This window comes from Orbicella franksi, chromosome 7 (genome assembly GCF_964199315.1).
Source record: "Orbicella franksi chromosome 7, jaOrbFran1.1, whole genome shotgun sequence".
Lineage (NCBI taxonomy): Eukaryota > Metazoa > Cnidaria > Anthozoa > Scleractinia > Merulinidae > Orbicella > Orbicella franksi.
In genome coordinates, this window is record NC_138151.1 from 28,885,569 (window position 1) to 28,905,466 (window position 19,898).

Consider the following 19,898-nt stretch of genomic DNA (forward strand, 5'->3'; position numbering starts at 1 on the left):
ACAAAAATGGTATCACATATGTGTGGATAAAAATGATATCCTCACATGTGGGATATTGTTCTATAATAAAATGTAGAAACAATGTAAAAGTAACATGGCTTGCCAAAAGAAGACGATATGTGATGTGATGTGATGTGGAGTCCTGACTTAACCATTAAGCTCCCACAATAATGGCTTTTATACCTTTCTCAAATTTTTCAAATTGTGACTCCAAGTCCTTCTTGTCTGTGCATATCTTACATGCTGCCCTGTTCACCTCCTTGGCCCTTGCAAAATTTCCCATTTCAAAAAATGCTTGTGCATATCTGTACTGAGCCTGAAAATAAACATGGCATTTTCACAGTCGATTCAATACTAGTTGACAGTTCAAGATTATGCTTTCCATGTGCAAATAAAAATGCAATACGAGAATGTTGTCAAATACTTGTCAAAAAATAGTTAGTGGCAAGTCTGGTGCCGCATTTTGTCTCGTCTTGTTTTGCTTTTCATTGATTTCTATGTCATTGCAAAGGGATTAAGGTGAAAACAGAGTCTACGTTGTGTAATGTATGCTTATTTTTAACCCTGGACTATATTAAATTTTGTTGAGGCTTTACTCTACATGGATATTTGGAAAGCTAAATAGGAAAACTGAATATAACCATCAACAGAGTTCACTTTTTATAATTTTGCAAAAGTCATTTGCTGGACTAAGGTCAGCTAGTGGAAAGTTGATATGTTCACTGCCCTATCACTAATGTAGGGGAAAGCAAAGAGAGTGCCTGTTCTTACAACAACTAGTCAAAAGGGCCAAGGGTGTCACTTACAGTTGGTGTTCCCTTGCAAGAGGATTGGCTTCTAGTAAATGGAGTGTGCAAGTGAAGATTCTGTGCTTTTTCATGTGTATTTTGTTACAAAATACTTGAGGAATGTACCAAAAATGAAAGATTTTGCCTTAGAGGATTTTGAATCCCTGAGCAAGTGGGTAAGTGCTTATTTGCAATCCCATATTCAGGAAGGTTCAATTGAAAAAAACACTGGCTGCTACAGCTGGGGAATCTGAAATGCCTACCTTGTGCCAGTCTGCTTTCAGCACCACTGCCCTCCTGCCATCAGTAAGAGCACTCCTATCAAACACACAGGTGAAAGTTACATCTACATCTTGACTACATCTACATTTACATCTAAATTTGATTATGTCAGTGAAGTCATTAGAGATCACACCAACGTTTAAAATGTTACTTAGACATCACACCAATGTTAAAAATGTTACTCTTCAATTGTTTGCTCTTGTACAAATTTAATTTGTGAACGTACAGTTGGCAAATCTTCTGCAATAGAGGGCCAGACTGTCAATATCGAGAATTTGCAAACGGGACTTTGAGCGTGATGCTCAACGAGATTGCTTATGAATTCTAAAGGTCTCTGATGAGTCTCTTGGCCAAGACGAAACGCTGTGTCAGACTAGCCACGAACGTTTCACAAGTATTTGACAAATGTTTCACGGCTTTATTAAAGAAATTATTTTTCAGCCTAAAACTTGAGAACTTTGTAAGGAGGCTGCAGACCAAAGTGTGTAAGAGAAGGCCAAAAGGTCTGAGGGCCCTAAGGACAAGCCCTCTACCTTGCTACAAAATACAATATGGATTTGTTCTCAGCAGTCCCAAGCTCAACTCCATAGCTATTTAAAATGACAAACTTCAGTTTTAATCCGCGTATAACTGGAGTTAAATACTAACCAGAGATCTTTTGTTTTTAGGAAGCTCTGAGACCTGTTGCCGTAAAGAACGTGATTGTAGGGACTGCAAAAAATGGAAGTCAAAAAATAATAATTAGAAGATTGATGGTACAGAGTGGTTTTCAATTGAGTGTCATAAAACCAAAACAAAACCAATAACTTACATGTACCATAGACTACTCCATCAATTTCAAACCATTGTAAAACAAAAACCAAAGTCACTGCCTGATTACTTTTGACGCTCAATTGAAAACGGTTCTATGATAAACTATTGCCTATAACTGCTAGGACTGTTGTTTGCACCTGAAATGTATGTAGCTCATCACTGTAATGTACATTGTGAGCAGATTGCATTTATGTTATTAGCATTACAGTACACAGGTCTTTTCAGACAAGAACCTTTGTTTCAAAAGTGGGCTTATCTTGCAAGGGAAGACTCATTACTTACCATTGCATGCTGGACAAAAGAAAATTATTGTTAAAATTTGATTAAGTGGCTGGGGTGGTTCCCTAAGGGATGGTGCTTTAGTAACAACAAACCAGTAATCCTCATAATGGTATAATAATAACCTTAATTACCACAAACCGCTTCTTGGAATTGGGTCACTTATTAAATATTAAATACGTTCAGCTGAGTAACAAGGGTGCTACATTTGATCAATACAGTACCTCACATGTAATGCTCTTGAATAAGTTGAAATAGCAGCTGAAAATTTTGCACTTGAAAATGCCTCATTCCCTTCCTTCTTCTGGTCAGCAGTTCGCTGTAAATTAAATGAAAGTAAAAATGACAGTATGAGATCGGACACTACTATAACTCTATTATTAGATCCACCATCAAAGGAAAATGAAAAGAGCAACCTGTGATTGCTCTTCAAATTCCACACTTGTAATCGTTTTCTAGTTTTATTTATCTATAAGCTATCTAGGGCCTAAACTGTGGGCAAAGCTGAGTGAAGACCTTAGAAAATCATAAAAACCTTAACAAATTTAAAAGTCGCCTAAGACCACCGAACTTCACCGAACTGATAAGCAAAAATTGTAGCAATAGTTTTTTTTAGGTTTTTTTTTAACCTTGCCTTGTATATTAGAAACAATTTTACATGATGGGAATTTTAATCACTTTCATTAGCATAGATTAATCTCGTGAGTGAAAATTGTAAACAGCAGTATTTTATAATTAACTATGTCCTGTATACTTAGAATTAATCTTTTTATGATTCAAATTTTAGAACTCTTATTAGTACAGGTGTCCCCAGTTAGCTTACTGTTTTGTAGTTAGCTATAACTGATAAACACTAGTTATTTAATACCTACTTAAATATTTATAGAGAAGCATAGATCATACTCACATCCTCCTCTTCCTTGCATCTCTTGTTGAATTTTTCAACAAGATCCTCACCTGCTGCTAACAGTTTGATATGATCAGCCACTGCAAATTAAAATGAATTTGTCATTTGCTTTGTTTAAGCATGAACATGAATGTCAAGCCCAAATGAAAAACACAACACATGATGAAGTATTGTTTTCTCAACCCAAATTGATATCCTTGTGTTCTTTCTTCACAATCAAAATCAAAGATAAAATGCCATTAAAAAAAAAAATCCAGTTTTGCCCCCAATTTCTAAGGTCCCCTTGTTATGAATAAGAATAGTAGTAATTTATTACAGTAATATTCTGGGAAAAAATCCAACCCCCGTCCCCCCCCCCCCCCCCCTCCCTGCCCATAATTAAAGCTGTCCTTTACCTTGCATACCTCACTGGCCATTATTTTCGGTTGCGAGGAAGCTTCATAAAACAACTTCGTCTGTGCCTTGCATTCTTGTTTTAATAATAATAATAATAATAATAATAATAATAATAACAATAATAATAATAATGATAGTTTATTAGTGGCTTATAAAACAATACAACTGTAAAAATTCTTAGGACAATATATATAATAATAATAATAATAATAATAATAATAATAATAATAATATTAATATTGTTATTACTTGTGGATTGTGGATTGAATTTTTCAACAACATGATCTTGTTACTTGTGGATTGTGTTTCTTCTTCCAAAGAACATAAAACATCTCTTTACACTCCTGGAGGTTTGTTTCATCAGCTTATTTAGAGGTGTCTTTTGTTAAAAACCACTCACTCGTATACACTCCAACCGGATATAAGCCTTTGTGTATTTATGTCCACCCAAAACCCATTTTGAAGTTGCATAAGCCCAAAGCTAACAACCGGACTTAAATGTTACTCCTAACCAAAGAGAAAAATTCACAACATCACCTTCATCATAAACCTTACCTTGATTATGGGCTAAGAGCAAAGCCATGTCACCTTGTTTCTTGCTTATTCCCGACTTCAGTTTAATTTTATCCCTGAAACAAGAATGTGGATTTGTTAACCACAAAAGCACAGTAAATGGAACAAGATGAGGCATTTAATTTATCTGGAAGCTCCTAATAAACACTCGTTATTAACTATAATTTTGTTTTCCTGCAACTTGCTGAACTTGAAAAAGTAACCATTATTCTGAGATTTCAACATCTAAAAATTTTGACAAGACTCTTAAAACATTTTGTAGAATGAACTCTTGAACAACTGCAAAGTTTAAAATGGTTATAGTACTGTACGTAATTGTTATCATCTGCTCAGGTTAAACACTGTGGGACACAAGACCTCACACTAAATGTAAAATAATAATAAAACCCAGGGAAGTGGGTTGTCCTTATGTACCTTATACTGGTGAATGCAAGAAAGCTCTCAGCACATGTTATTGCTTTGTCAACATGCTGAGCCTGGTAAAACAAAGTCCAAGAAAGTAGTTACAAAATGCATGTCAATCATGTGATGACAGCAACTTTTATACACTACCATTTGTACAAAAATAGGCCATACAATCACAGGAAATGTTCAACATAAGATTACTGATTCCTTCATTTCAGTTATGTTTTACAAAAGTAGATCATGTACACATAGCGAGCAGTTTTTAACTTGGAAAATATTTATTAAAAACCGTGATTTTACTATATTTTCAGTTTTGTTTCACGACAGCAACTTCTGTAATTTATAGGCCTATTTTTAGCACTTCTGATTTCATGATATCTCAGTTTTACTTTACAAAAATAGGCTATGCAATGACAACAGTTTTTAAATGTTATAGATTTCAAAATTTTAGTTTCGTTTACAATGAAATGGTGATCTTAAACAGGATTTAAATGGTAAAACTGTGTTACAAGCAACAAGCTTACAACAAGTTGATGGCAAAAATATTGTGTTTTGGGTGAAGCAAAGGTTTTAAAACATGTTTCAAAAACTCTGGCCAACCATTATGACAGCCACAGATTATGTTAAATAATGAAACTTGTACACAATTATTACACCTTATAAAAATTATGTCTTACAAAAATCACATGACACAAAGGATAAATAATTAGTCTATATAGACCCTAACAACAGTTTTTTCCTTAGACTGTGCTGTCAGATTTTATATTTGTTTTAAAATGGTTTCATTTTCCTTACCATTGTCAATCCTGCACTTCCAATTATATCAAGAGTTTTAACCAATCCATCTTTATTCTTTAAAAGCTATATGTAAAATATGAACAGACAAGTGTTGCAAATGGCAATGTCCACAGAACCAGTGACTGAGCTATACCAATCCTTCAGACTCGGGCTGAAGGCAAAATTAAATAGGACTTTTCTTAAGATGTTCAAGAAATCTAATAATTATTAATTGTAGAAAGAATTTCCGTACTATGACTTTTTTATGTATAGAGCAATGTGTTTTGCTATTTTGGCAATTCTACCCAGTACGGCTGAGAAAATCCAAGCAAATGTTTGAATTCTTCTTAAAACCCAGGATTGGACCCATTCTGGGCTTTTGATCCTCGAGTTTTGCAGTGTTTTTCTATTCAAATTGAGATCAGCTGACATTGTCAACACAATAATGAAATGCAAATATATTAATTTATAGGCCTACATGATTATTAAATGACAAAAGAAAACAAAATTCATGATTAATGTTCACATTGAGTTAAGTAATACTTTCCCAAACACACAACTACATATACATGTAACCATCGATCCCTGGAATAACTAGGAATTCTTTTCATTGGGCATTTAAAACATCTCAGAATTTCATCTGTTTCCTGAATTGCATGTGTAGGAAAATAAAACAATATCTACAAGTATGCGCTCACCACATTGTCAGCCAGTTTGTTAAATGCTGTTTCAACTAAATCCACAGCATCAAAATACTGTTCATCCAAGTATTTTTGCTCAAAGGAGCTGAAAAAAGGACATCAAGTTATAAATTGGATTTGCTATTGAGATTTAAGACTGTAAGCAGAAACCAAAATTCCAAGTATTCATGTTGTAAGGATGTGTCTTTGTAAGCAGTTTTTTTTTCTTTTTTGTTTTTCAATTAAAAAAAGATCATACCTTTTAGAGGGTAGTAGCTTACAATCATATGCCCAGTTTATCCACTGAAAACAACAAAAGAAAGAACATATTTTTCAACGGTCAGGTAAATGTAAATATCTAAGCATGAAGTCAAGATGGCTGGATATTGGCCGAGTTCATCTTTTGTGTGTTTACAGACTGAGACAGAGTCTCAGTCCATAGGTTACATGCAAAAAAAGAACGAGGCTAATATCCAGCCAGCCAACAAGTTTGGTCAACAACGATTTATTACATGGAAAATGGGCACTACTTTCTTGCAGGACACAGCGGGTGATCCTGAGCTGGCAAGATAGTGCCATGTTGCCTGCACATGTAGCCAATCACAGAGCAGGATTCAGCTCATCTCGCCTACTCACTGAGCTAGCCATATAATAACTATTTATAATATAATACATTATTTCTTACCTTGTCTTCTTGATAGACTTGACCAAATAGGAATGGCGACAGCAAATAAACCCTCATGACATGGATGTGCTTTTCCCTTTCATCTTTACTCATTTTATACCACATGTCTGCACACTCAGCTACCAGAAGGAAAAAACACAAGGAGGATAAATATTGAACAGCAAGCTTGCAAATTCTCAAATATCATTACCAAGTTAGGTGAACAAAAACAGTTTCTAGCACTTTTCACTCGTTATACTTTGATGGATCAAAACTACCACTCTTTACTAAGAGATGCTGCAATACTGCCATCACACAAATGCCCAACAAGTTATCGCTATCTTCAAGGCAGAATAGGTTACCATAATAACAGTGCACCTTGATAAAAATACCATTATTATTTTCACTGAAGAGCACTTGTAACTCAAAAACAGCTCTGACAAATGATGCCAGACTGCTTGATTCAGGTGACGAAAAAGAAAACATAATTTCACTATCCAGCCTTATGAATCCTCTCGACAACTCTCATAACCTCTTAACAACGGCCAGTTAGTCAATGACCAGGGCTGTCATTAAGGGCCATAACCCATAACACCTGTTACAGCTGAGTATACTTGATTTTCTCTTGATGCTACAGGTGCAATTGCCCTTTGTTGATAAAATTCACCTACAAAGTAACAATTTTGTTGTGGGTGCGGAGAACAAGGCTGCAGGTGACCCAAAACTTAATGACAGCCCTGATGACTGACAAAAGGAGTATACAGCACCCTTATTTTTTAATATACATGATGTAAATAGGTCATTAAACTTGATCCATACTGAAAATGCTGTTCCTCTCTGTTTCTGTCTTATTGATATATTTTGATCATGTGATGTATTTACATGCTACAATAAGCACTTTTTAAAGATAAAATATGATGCACCACCCAAAAGTAAAAGGTGTCATATTACACCCCTATCTCCCTGTAACAGCTGCCTCTCTAAAACAACCACTTTCCTCTCCCCCCATGATGGCGGTTGTGGAGAGGTTTGACTGTGGTATGTAATGGCAACATGGCATTTAAGCATGCTCTCACCAAAACTAGCTGCTACCTGAAAATAATGGCTTCTTTTTTTCATCTTTGCTTGTACAGTATTTATATTGCATATAATCACTGACTACATGTTGAAGAGGTTGCTACATTGAAAATTGTACAACACACAAATTCCAAAGGCAAGAACTATACCCTTTAATAAAACAAAGAAAGATGGTAAGATCCTGTAGGCAAAATAACTCTTACACACTGCAAAAAAATGACCAAGATAGGTGTGAAAATGTATGTTTGACATATAAGGCAGACAAGGAGACTGCCTGTAGTGACTGCTTGCAATGATTTGAATTGAAATTACAACAAGGGTCATGTAACTCTCAGCTTTCTCTTCTCTCCGTTCCAGCCTCCCGCCCCCCCCTCCCCCCCCCCCCGGGCCCCTTCGTGCCTGATCGAAGTCGACTCTGACAAAAGTCTGATCAGATGAATTTTGAGCCCTCAATTAAATACAGTGTTACCTGTGAAATAACGTGATTGAGTAGCTGAATAAGAAAAATAAGACATTGATACCTCAGAACTCATTCCTTGGCATCATCATTACAAGACTTACAACAACCAAAAAACAAAACTAACCGTTGTTTTTAGCCTTCGGTGCCGGTTTTTCCCTTGCTTTACCTTTGGCTTTAGTCGGAGGCTTTTTGTGGTACTCTTCTTCGCCAGAATCCTTGGTTCAAAGGAAAAAAATATCTGTGGTTTATAACAGAGCACCGGTGAATAAAAGTGAAAATTATCCGTCTGAAAAAGATGTTACCTCGTCATCCGTGCAATCAACCAAATCTGGTAAATCGTCGCAATCTTCACTATCGCTCGCTTTTGCTGTAGTTTTAGCCATACCTGGATTTGAAATAACCAAGAAATTGCCAAATTCATAACAGATAAACTTCATTACGGGTATTTAACTTTAAACTTCATTATTCCTTCCCCAAACCATTCACGCTGAGTTTAATACCTTCTTTGTTCGCTTTGACTCTTCGAGGATTACTAGGCATCGTGCTGTTGACCGACCGAACGACGGACCAAAGCGTTAGGGCTATGTTGATTAAGAAATAAAGTACCACAGCCTTGCTTCAATGGTAAAAAGTGCTTTTGAACTCTAGGACATTACAAAACATGAAGCTTAAATCTTTAAAACACGCTACACGTATGCGAAGTTGCCACAAGAATGCAGTGTCAACACTGTTCAAAATGGCCGACCTTTTTTTTCCACTTGATCGAGGGGACCCTGGAGAGGCGGACGAAAGGAGTGCCAGTCTGCCACTCTGATTGGTCGATCGCGGGTGATGTGAAACGCATGAAAGCATCAGATATCATTAACACAAATTTTTTGACACGGAAAAATTACTTATTTGCGGCTTGATTAGAGGATGACAGGATACGATGTACAGATGACACGGATAGGAAAACTTTATTGACAAAATACACGGAGGCAAATGCTCTGTTCAGCTGTGGAAGGTCTTGAAGCTCCATAGTGTCCCAACGGAAATAAAGAAATGGGACTTGTGGAGCAGTAGCAGGGAAAGACAAACGTCGAAAATCTTTTCCTTTTCTATTTCTACCTTCCATGTGACAGCCGGCTTTTTGTCAGGTACCGTAAATCCTCGAATTAGCGCCCGGGGCGCTTATTTCAAATTTAGGAGAAAACGGGGGGCGCTTATTCGAGAGGGCGCTTAATCGAGGGAGGGAGGGGGCGCTTATTTTGTTTTTCCCAAATCGTGGCCTGACATGATCATTTTTTTTAATACATCATCTGCACGTAAACAACAACATAAGCTGTTTATCGACATAATAAGCTGATCCTAAATTTAAAATCGCGGCACCTAGCACTTGTAATCTTTTTCCAAACTTAACGTGTTCACAAACTGAAACAATGCACAAATCTAATACTACACGACGAAAACTGTATATCCTTTGTTGTCTCATTACTCGTCCACAAAATGGAGGGAGGGGAGGGGGAGGGGAGGGGAAGAGGAGGGGCAGGGGAGGAGGAGAAGTGCAAAGGTATCTGGTACCGGGAGGTACATCTCCATGATCCCATTGTCTAACCACTTATATGAGATTTAAATCAACAGGTGACCTTACCGCTCAAGCTTGTGTTTGCACTGTACTGAATTCGCAATTATGACGATGGCTGAGCTAGAACAACGTCAAAACATGCTCACGGATAGTCAAGATGGTGAACGCCATGGCGAAAGGCGGGGAAAGCCTGTCTGCCTCGAGCGTTCCCTAGGAGCCCCAGGGGCGATTTCCTTTCTCGTTGGCACAATAATCGGCTCAGGGATCTTCGCAACTCCAAAATGGGTTCTTTTGTACGTCGGTTCCGTAGGAATGTCTCTGGTAATGTGGGCCCTTTGTGGCATGATCGCTTTATTTAGTGCTTTATGTTACTGCGAGTTGGGAACCCTGATCCCGAGATCAGGTGCCGAATACCCCTACTTGTTGGAGGCGTATGGAGCTCTTCCAGCATTCCTGTACTCTTGGGTCTTCGTGTTGTTTTCTAAGCCTTCTGGTGTTATGATTCTCCTTGTGTTTGGAGCTTACGTCATCGAGCCTTTCTTCCCTGGTTGTAGTAGTCGAGAAGATCTTATGCCGCTGGTAAAGATCATAGCAGCGGCAGCGACGGGTAAGTTTAATAAAAGTCATTTTTTTTTTTTTTTACATTTTCCTACGGGGTAATATTTAACTTGTTTATGATCGATCCAAGCTAATCTCGCACGGTGTCGCATGTCACGCAAGTTCTCACTCGCCGACTATTATAACAACCGTACAATGGTTTGTATGTCTCCTCCACTTTGACAAACTTACAAGTTAGTAAGGTCTCTAATGCCCTGGAAAAGCCCTGCCGGGACAGCTTCTAAGAATACGCCCGAGAGGGTACTCCCTTACATGGGCTATATAGCTATGTATACGGACCCAAAGGGTATGGTTTTTCAGCCGTTTTGGTCATAAATAGGGTATCGATTTTGGCGATTTTGGTAATAAATAGGGTATGGCTTTTGCCTTCTAGTCTTGATATGGGTATGTTTTTAAAGAGAAGCTGTCTTATTATTTTTCATCATTATTGAAAAGACCATCAAAAAAGCCGCTTCACAAATTATGTTTAACATTGGTCTGAACTAAGGAACTAATTATAAGGTAGGTCTAAAACAGGGTATCGATTTAAGGGTCAGGTCATAAATAGGGTATCGTATTTTTGGTCAGGTCATAAATAAGGTAGGAAAATCCCAGATTTTTGTCATAAATAGGGTAAGGGTTTTGGAAAGCGGGCCGCACACCCCCACACAATTTTTCTAGGAATACCCCCCAGGAAAATACCCAGTTTTAAAACATGTCCTAGGAGTGCATTGTAAAAAAAAAAAATCGTAAAAGACCCTCAGAGTCAAAAGCGTTGTGCGAAAACCCCAGAACGGTCGGTTGCAGAGCCTAACCCTGTATGTTGACTATGGCACCTTCAATTGCGTCGCCTTATCTCTACTTTGCGTTGAATAATTGTTTAATATATTTTCTGACAATATTCTCAATATCTTACAGGTGTAATATTGTTCGTCAATTGCGCAAGTGTGAAGTGGGCCACTAGAATGCAGATTATCTTCACTGCAGCCAAGATGATCGCCATTGTTATGCTGATAGTCACGGGCCTCATACGTTTAGCTCAAGGTAACCACTAAAAGCACTAATAGCGTAAAAACTTTAATTTCCTTATACAAACAATGACTTTTGTGTGACTGCAAGCAAGGTGCACGCATATTTTCACATGTCAAGGTAGCTTGTCTCGGATGACGTCATGGTAGCGTATTTTCCCGCGCCTTTCGCCGGCTACATAAATTCCCGCGCTTTTTGCCAGATACCTACTTCTCGTTACTTGAAGGTCCCGAAAGGTTTCCGAAAAGTCCCGAAAACAGTAAGTAAAATGGCTTTGTGGGCCCGAAAAGTTTCCGGGGCTTTCGAGAAACGGGGCTCTGGCAGTGGGGGATCCAGACCTTGAGCTAAAGGGATAACCCCTTTTTTGTTGTTGTTGTTGTTGTTGTTGTTGTTGTTTCTGCTTGTCCTGTCGGCTTTTCTTCCTTTTGCGAGTTTTCTTTTTTACCCAAAATAAGGGGCCCCCGGGCCCTCCGGGCCCCTCCGTTAGATCCGCCACTGCCTGGGTCGTTTCCAGGTTTCCCTTTCTTCTCGCCTTCGGGATCGTGAATGACTGGAAAACTTAGTTTTATTTTATGAAGCTAATAAAATAAAAGTTTAAAAAATCTTTTAAAACAGCAACCGGTTTTCTAGAGCCCTTTCTATACCTCTCTGTTTCAGGCCACACTTCTTCTCTAGAAAACAGTTTTACCGGGACCAGCCCGAATATTGGACTTCTCGCCTACGCTTTTTACAATGGATTATTTCCCTACGATGGATGGTGAGTATTACTAAAGAGGTGCATTATAGTTTGCTGGTCAACATGTCGAGAGTCGCGAATTCATTTCGAGTGATTAATTACTGACCCATCAACAAGCTCGCTTAATTCATAACGCAAAAGCTGACAAGCTCTGACGCCGAATGGACTAAAAAATAAATTTTTTTGGTTTTAATATTGTCTTCTGTGGACACTGAGAAACTCCTCCAGACACTTGAGAGAAAACATTGCTCTGTACTCCACGAGACTAAAAATCTGGAATTTCCAAAATGTCAAACTATATTTATAGGTCTTTAAACAAAAGTAGAACCAATATAAAGCAACCTACCTGGCCTAGCTCTAAACAAATTTTATTTTTTAGGAATCAGTTGAACTTTATTACAGAGGAGATAAAAAATCCCAACAGGTAAGAAGCAAAAGAGATGAATCCAAAAATATTAACAAATCCTATTTATACGTTAATCGTTTGATTTTTATTATGTAATTTTTAGAAATCTTCCTCTCACCATTTGGATTGGCATTCCCCTTGTGACGTCATGCTACTTGCTGGTGAACATTGGATACTTCACAGTGCTTACACCACAGGAAGTCCTGGATTCTGAAGCTGTCGCTGTGGTAAGAAGTCTAAGAGACACAAAATAGACGTGTTTGCATGGGTGTATACGTGTTATGGCATGTTATAAACCCGAGAGTTACAGTGGGTTCCTTTGGGGTGATCTGGATCAGGAACAGTGATCCAAGATCTGTCTGGATCATGGTGAATTAAAGGAACCGATGAATCCATGACCCGAGTGGATTCATCGGTTCCTTTGACACACCATGATCCAGACAGATCTTGGATCACTGATCCTGATCCAGATCACCCCAGAGGAACACACCCTTAGTTGCTTGAAGACTGGTGTGAGTTTGAATTGTGTGCGAGCTCTCAGCAACTCATAATCAGTTAACAGTTACTGAGAGAGCCCTTTCTTGCTGTGAGGGATCCGAAAAGGAGGCAGAGACTAGGGCGGAAGGAGCGAAGATGATAGTTTTTTTTTTCTCGAAACGGGGGCACTTTGGGTCCCACTCTCTCTATCCATGAGAGAAGGGGGGCCTGGGCTCCTCCCCTACGTACACTCACCATTGATTTAATTTTGTCGCATTTATTCACGTATAACTCATTAAAATGTATTGTTCGTTAGTCAAATGGTTAGTTGGTCAAATAGTTGAATTTTCACCATTACATAGGTAGTGTTTGTTATGGATGACATATATTGCAATAAATAAACGGGTTTGGAAAATACAAGAACGATGAAAAATAAAGTAATACCAATATCTGATATTAACCTTGAGTGAGGTACCTTTCCTACTTACCAACCCAATTTCTGGGCGTTATTTTTCTGTCTCGAAAGACCCTGGCAAACAGGTTATATGGAATCATGGCGTGGACCATTCCAATACTTGTCGCCTGCTCCACGTTTGGTACTGCCAATGCGAATGCTTTTGCAGGAGGAAGGTAAAGTAGACATTGATTGTTGGCAGTCAACTGATCACCCTGCAGCCTTATTGCTTTAAGTAACTAATTGTCAGCTGATAGTATTAGGGGACTGCGACAGCAATTGGAATCTTCTCCTACACAAATAGGAATATTGCAAGGAGGCATCGTGGCCGAGTGGTTTAAAGCGCTAGTGTAGTAATCCAAAGCTCCCGCGTTCAAGGACTCCACCCTGCTACCAGCGGGATTTGTTAATCGGTGGTCCCGAGTTCAAATCTTTGGTCACGCTTTGTAAATAGCCAACTGGTCTGCCTCCTGCCAGTTACAATTTTTAACTATGTTGCGTTTATTTGAAATATTTGTTTCCTTTGTTTCAGTGACATGCCTGTAAACTAGCTAAGCTTAGTGCTTGTATAGCTAAGGGCATGACCACTATAAAGAAGATTTACATTTTTATATTACCTTCCCTCAACAAAGGACTCAAAAATTAAATCCAGCGGAGACCTTTGCTCTTTCTCATAAGTATTACTTTTTGGTTCTTCTCTTCATCGTTATTAACATTTTAGGGAGCTACCTAGTATGCCTATTCCAGTCTGATTATGGTATAGTCCTTAACGAAATATAACAACTAGTTTTGCCAATTTTTGTCTGAATTTCGGCACAATGAACATTCTCGGATTATCATTAATTCTCTTTGAAGCTAGGTACTGTACGTGGATAACAGTCTGGGGAATCGGTCTAGGTCTTACTAAAAAGATAAAAACTAGAGGGGGTTTTAAAACCTGGCAGATTGGTTTGTAAACAGAAATAAACAGCAACATTGTACGCATCAGTTTCACTCGTAAACTCCAGCCGCCGTATGTCCCTGTTCTGAGAAAAGAACGGTGACGAGGGACCGGACTTAAGTTGCACCATTTCAAAATAGCCGAAGAAACGCATCTGTTCATAGCTGTGCTCCTGTATTTACTCAGTCTTTAAAATTATTTTTCAGATTGACATTTGCCGCTGCACGAGAGGGACATCTCCCACGGTTTCTCGCCATGATTCACACAAAGAGACGAACACCGCTCCCGGGGCTTATATTTTCTGTAAGTCTTGAATATGTTCCCCTGGTCAGGGTTCTTTTTTATGACAGGATGGCTCACATATATGCTTCCTGAAGATGATAATAAATGGTTACTCTCACGTTCATGAAAGGTAGCCAATGGAGACGCTGAGATGGGGACAGGGGTGACTTAAACTGACAGAAAACGGCTGCTTTAGTGACATCAAAATACAAAAGGCGGTAAAAAGTGCACAAACAAAGAAAGTTGCGAAAAGATTCTGGGTGAAGCAATGAATACTCAGTTCGGTTTGCCGACTATAGTTAAGTTTGAAACTGCCGAAAGTTGAATATAATCGATGGGAATAGTTTGCCTTTAAAACTCTCAAACCGGCATGCCTAAAATGGACTTCGGGTTTAAAGTTGAAAACAACCGTACGACCTTTTCAGTGTGTTTTTATAACACTCGCTGGTAGACAACTAAACGGTCACATTTCATTTAACACAGGAGTAGACGCCTGTTTAATCTTCAAGACCGTTAGGCCCCGTGACTACGCCGAAGAAATTTGAAAACGCAGCTTTATTTCTACGGTTAAGCCGTACCGTCCACACTACTCCGTCACGAAAACGCCCTTCAAATCTCGGCTTTACATTATAAGGTGGACGGAAAACATTTTAAAAAACAGAGATTTTTTTACAACGATGATGTCACGATGACCATGTAATTTCTCTGCCAGAGTTTTCCTCAAACACAAATCCAAAATGACCGGTGATTGTTGCGTTTTTAAATTTCTCCCGCGAAGTGTGGACGGAAAACATTTGATGCGTTTTCAGAGTGAAAACATCGTTTTCAAATTTCTCCAGTGTAGTGTGGACGGGGCCTAGGCCTCCACTCAGCCTTGAATTTGCACTTATCGTCCAACATGACATGACATCGTCCAATGTTGCATAGCCTTCGAGTCAGTTCTCTTGTCAGCTCTTGGAATAGAGAGCGTGCTCGCTGGCTAAATGTTGACAAAAACGCGAATCTGACCCCCCTGTTATGTTTTTAAAGTGGAGACATACTTGTAGTTACTGTACAGTAGGTTCAAACCAATTAATTTGGTTTTATTTGTCAGAGTATAATTTCATGGCTGATGCTGATTCCTGATTCCACGACATTTGAAGTGTTGTTGAATTACTTCACGTTCTTCGGCTGGTTGGGTTATGGTACTTCAATCTCCAGTATTCTTTGGCTGAGATATAAAAGACCCAACGCCGTGCGACCATACGAGGTAAAAATTATCCGGGAAATTCAGTTGCTATCACTTCGCGTTTACTGAACTCTGTAATTTGTTACAAACTAAAGCTGAGCCATGCGCTGATTGTGCTCTAATCAATCAGAGATTGTACTTTAAATTTTTAACGAATCAGAAGTAAAAGCAAAACCAAAATGTGACGCGGCTTCCCAAGCTTCCCGCGCTTGGCACTGGATAAATGTTTTTCCGCGCCACCGGATACTAGTTTTCCCGCGCTTGGCACCGGAATGACCAGATACTTTTTCCCGCGCTTTGCACCGACAACAAGTTTTCGCACACCGCCTGCTCCGCTCAATTTCGAATGAAAAATCAATCTGGAAAATTCTCCGCCGAGGTTCGCGTTTTCGTAAATACCCAGATTATGGTTATTTCGTTTTGATTATGATACCAAAAAGCACAAAACGCACACAGAAAACCGGTTGTTTTGCCCTTGTAACCCCTTGTTAAAGGAGCTCAGTCACGGTATTTTGAGTTATTTCGGCCACCTACAAAACTACTTTTAAATTGAAGGAGACTGCCTTAAAATAGAAGTTTACTTAGATAGGAAAACACCAAATAAACCATAAAGGAACAAGGATGGATAAGATTAACACGGATTACAAACGACGAACTTGAAAAATTTAGGCTAAACTTTTTAAGATGCGCAAACTGTGAGTAGCTTGCCGTCATGGTTTTCTGACTCAGTCTTTTCTTCGATCGGCCTTAAATATGACCATCCTACTGACGTGGTCAATACTGGATCTTGCCTTCTTTTTACAGGTGTGGATTGGAATTCCCATCTTCATGGTTGTGGTTTCAGCTTACTTGGTGTTTGCGCCGTTCTACGACGCTCCGCTGCAATCGTTTTACTGTCTGCTGTTCGTTTCCGCCGGGATTCCATTTTATTTGGTGTTTGTACGGTATAAAGTGGTTCCGCCAAGCTTCCTTCTCTTTGTTGGTAAGCATATATGCTGATTTCTTTGCATTTAAACGGACTGGCTGAATGCCGAATGGGCAACCTTGGCTAACTGTTAAATGTTACTTACTGGATTTTTCTCTACGTTACGCTAAACCCTGAGGATTTGTCAAGAATCATTTTATTTCCTTCGACATTTGCTGTAGACAACTCATTCGGATAAAGAATTGACCATTAGAAAAAAATATACATATTATTGTACAATAATTATAGTACATTTACGTTACTTAGCGGGCGTAAATCGCGGCGAGAGTTTTGATGGAGCGCGTGCCCGATGCCATTCGGGAACGATTCGGGAACTCGTTTCACATTCACCATATTTCAGATTTATTATATGGCTGTGTCTCACAAGGACTGGGAACTATTGAATTCACGAATTTGATTGGCTGAAATCGATTTTGACCGTTTAGATTTTCCCATCTAGACCGGCATTTAGACCGGTTACATTTTGTTGTGGAAAAGTTACAAATACAAGAATATTGACAATTTTTTCTAACAACATTAGTGGAGGTGCCAAAAAGCCTGATGAGAAAAAAAAGTAAAGAGAAAAAAGAGTAAAGAAGGAGTAAACTTTGGCAGATTTAAGTCCAGCTCGTCGCCGTTCGCAAGGTCCGCCAGCAAAATCAATCAGCTAGCATAAGCCAGTTACAGTGAACGAATTAAATTCAAGTTTTTCTTGTTTGCCATATAATGAACATCTTATTAACCGCGCTTAATCGGTCTGTATGGGAGAATCTTGACGTCGGTCGTTTGTACAGACTTTACTTCGTTCGGTCTGCAGTCACGATCTCGGTCAAGATTCTCCCATGCTTGGTTAATAAGAGCTAAATAAAAAAAAAGCACCTCGCGAGTTTTACGTACGATCCTCGATTCTGTCTGTTTCCTTTTTAGATCGCTTGACTTTCAAACTCCAGAACGTTTGTGACGTGGCGCTCCCCGAGAGCGAAGAAGACATCATCTTCTAGCTGGAACGAGTGATCAAATTGGATTTCCAATTAATGCATTCTATGTACTGTCAGCAGTCCGTTCTTTAGCAAACTATTCGAATCTTTAGAGGTGGTCTGTCCCAGCACATTACACACGAGGGCTCAAGTGACTGTTCTCGTTTTCAGATCGCGTGGCTCTCTGCCTGCGACAAAACTTCTCAACCTATAGATATTTTAAATGTACGATCAGATTCTGCTAGGCTGACAGCATCGTTTAGAAATAAGAAAAAAATGAAACTTACAAGTATGTGACAAGGTAATTTATTTTTTTTTTTTACAAAGACGAGGAGAACGGCGAGCGTGTACGTTATTAAGGCCCGGTTTTTACTAAGACATGGGCACAAGCATAAGCGTAAGCACATGGCTTCCGTAAAATGGATAATTGCCTTACCTCGAGCTCCTCGATACAGTAAAACAAGATGGCGAGCTTATGCTTATGCTTCTAACGTGACATATTAGCATAAGCTCAAGCACGAGAAAACAAATGTTTCTGTGTTGCTTTTGATTGTGTTGTGCCGTGTGCGTCCTCACTAGCGCGTGGTTGTGTCATGGGCATTCTCTCTACCGTTACGCTTATGTTTGTGTTTGTGTCTATGCCGTAGTGAAAACCAGGCTTAAAAGCTTTCCGTTTGTAACATACGTACGAAGTATTTTGAATTCGTGGAACATAAAAACTTCATCAGTTTAATACGGTCAAAACTACACTTCTACAGAGCTAATCCTAAACTAGAAAAGAACGTGTCACGATCACACATGTGAAGATCACACGATACGCACGAGATTTATGGGGTCCATTTTGGGTCAGCAAAGATGAGATATATAATTCTTGATTTAGTGATCATGTCGGAGGATTCCCCGACCCAAAGGCCCCTCGTAGAAAATAAAGACGTCGAACACAATGGCGAAAAGCGGGACGGAACACAGCTCATCCTTAAAAGTTTCTTGGGAGTTCCCGGAGGAATCGCGTTCCTCTTTGGAACGATAGTCGGGTCGGGGATCTTCGCAACTCCAAAATGGGTGCTGTTCTATGTTGGCTCCGTAGGAATATCTTCAGTGATGTAGACCATTTGCGGGATATTCGCGCTTTTCGGCGCGTTATGTTATAGCGAGTTAGGAACCCTGATTCCGAAATCTGGTGGTGAGTTTCAATAGTCGCTAGAAGTGTATGGATCCCTTCCAGCCTTTCTGTTTTCCTGGACGTTTGTGCTGTTTACGATGCTTCTTTTTTTTCAGAAAAATGCTGATGTCAGCAATTTTGTTGAGATTCAAGGCTAATTATCTCGCAAAAATGCGTGGCTACCCCAATTTTTCTTTGTAGATTCCAACAGCCCTTGCAAAGATCTATACATTTTCCGCGTGGTCCTAACCAGGCGCAAAAACCTTTGTATTTAGTAGGCACCGTCCTTAAGGCATTCATGGTATTAGCTTTTTCATATCATATTTGGTTCGCGCAAAACTTCATGTTTTACCGATTTTCAATTTTTTTTGTTCATCGTTGCAATGGAAATATCGATTGCCTTAAGAAATACATAACACCAAACTTCTGAATCCATTTCCAATGACTCGTTTAATTTTTATGTCGATCCCATAAAGGGAAGACCAGCTGTTAAAAAGCTGATTGAAAATGTTTGGTGTGCATGGCCAAGAAAGCGTAAAATAGTTTCTTGACTTTTCTTGGTTTCCAGCCGTAACAGAAGAAAGTTTAGCAGTCTATGAAGCGGCTGCCCTTACTAACATGAAGAAAACTTCACAAATCGCCGAGCAGTATTTCCAAACTTATTTCGCCGAAGCAACTTGATAATTTTTATAGAAAACGCCACGAAAGTTTCTACAAAAAAGAGTCGCTTACCACAATTTGACGATTTACTTTAGTGTGAATCTTCCAGAAACCTCCATCAAACTTGTGTGAAGACTGAACCGAACCAATCTTTTCGCCGTCAATCACTCTACTTCTCGGCGTTCCTCACTTACATTTTGCCTCCATGCTCGCACTGCTTCGCGTCTTTCCTCGCTTAGATTTATCCTCCCTTCTCTAGCCCTGACTCGCTCTTTTTCACAGCATTGTTCGGTATTATTTGGTGTCCTTTCTATAGCCCTG

General features: G+C 39.1%; 2 protein-coding genes across 2 annotated transcripts in view; one reads left to right on the forward strand and one right to left on the reverse strand.

The window, feature by feature from the left end:
* The window catches only part of LOC145493459 (uncharacterized), a 31,706-nt gene extending 22,844 nt beyond the window's left edge, over positions 1-8,862 (reverse strand). The window contains exons 1-14 of the mRNA XM_081472932.1: positions 8,602-8,862; positions 8,404-8,486; positions 8,226-8,316; positions 6,586-6,704; positions 6,160-6,203; positions 5,919-6,006; positions 5,239-5,304; positions 4,453-4,514; positions 4,021-4,094; positions 3,070-3,149; positions 2,387-2,481; positions 1,719-1,781; positions 1,052-1,106; positions 184-316 (exon numbers count right to left, since the gene is read on the reverse strand). Coding sequence (XP_081329058.1) covers positions 184-316; positions 1,052-1,106; positions 1,719-1,781; positions 2,387-2,481; positions 3,070-3,149; positions 4,021-4,094; positions 4,453-4,514; positions 5,239-5,304; positions 5,919-6,006; positions 6,160-6,203; positions 6,586-6,704; positions 8,226-8,316; positions 8,404-8,486; positions 8,602-8,641 — 1,093 coding nt within the window. The 5' untranslated portion in view covers positions 8,642-8,862. The remainder of the gene's footprint in view (positions 1-183; positions 317-1,051; positions 1,107-1,718; positions 1,782-2,386; positions 2,482-3,069; positions 3,150-4,020; positions 4,095-4,452; positions 4,515-5,238; positions 5,305-5,918; positions 6,007-6,159; positions 6,204-6,585; positions 6,705-8,225; positions 8,317-8,403; positions 8,487-8,601) is intronic.
* Positions 8,863-9,602: 740 nt separating this feature from the next.
* LOC145493460 (b(0,+)-type amino acid transporter 1-like) lies at positions 9,603-19,120 on the forward strand. Its single transcript, XM_081472933.1, has 10 exons — positions 9,603-10,272; positions 11,181-11,306; positions 11,949-12,048; positions 12,407-12,451; positions 12,537-12,660; positions 13,437-13,540; positions 14,511-14,607; positions 15,680-15,835; positions 16,619-16,796; positions 17,706-19,120. The coding sequence occupies exons 1-10, from the start codon at positions 9,771-9,773 to the stop codon at positions 17,777-17,779; spliced, it is 1,506 nt and encodes a 501-aa protein (XP_081329059.1). The 5' UTR covers positions 9,603-9,770; the 3' UTR covers positions 17,780-19,120.
* Positions 19,121-19,898: the final 778 nt, after the last annotated feature.

Coding starts and splice junctions, on each gene's coding strand:
- LOC145493460 (XM_081472933.1), top strand. CDS start 9,771: ATGACGATGGCTGAGCTAGAACAACGTCAAAACATGCTCACGGATAGT. Junction 11,307..11,948: donor CCTCATACGTTTAGCTCAAG/GTAACCACTAAA, acceptor TCTCTGTTTCAG/GCCACACTTCTTCTCTAGAA. Junction 15,836..16,618: donor ACGCCGTGCGACCATACGAG/GTAAAAATTATC, acceptor TTCTTTTTACAG/GTGTGGATTGGAATTCCCAT.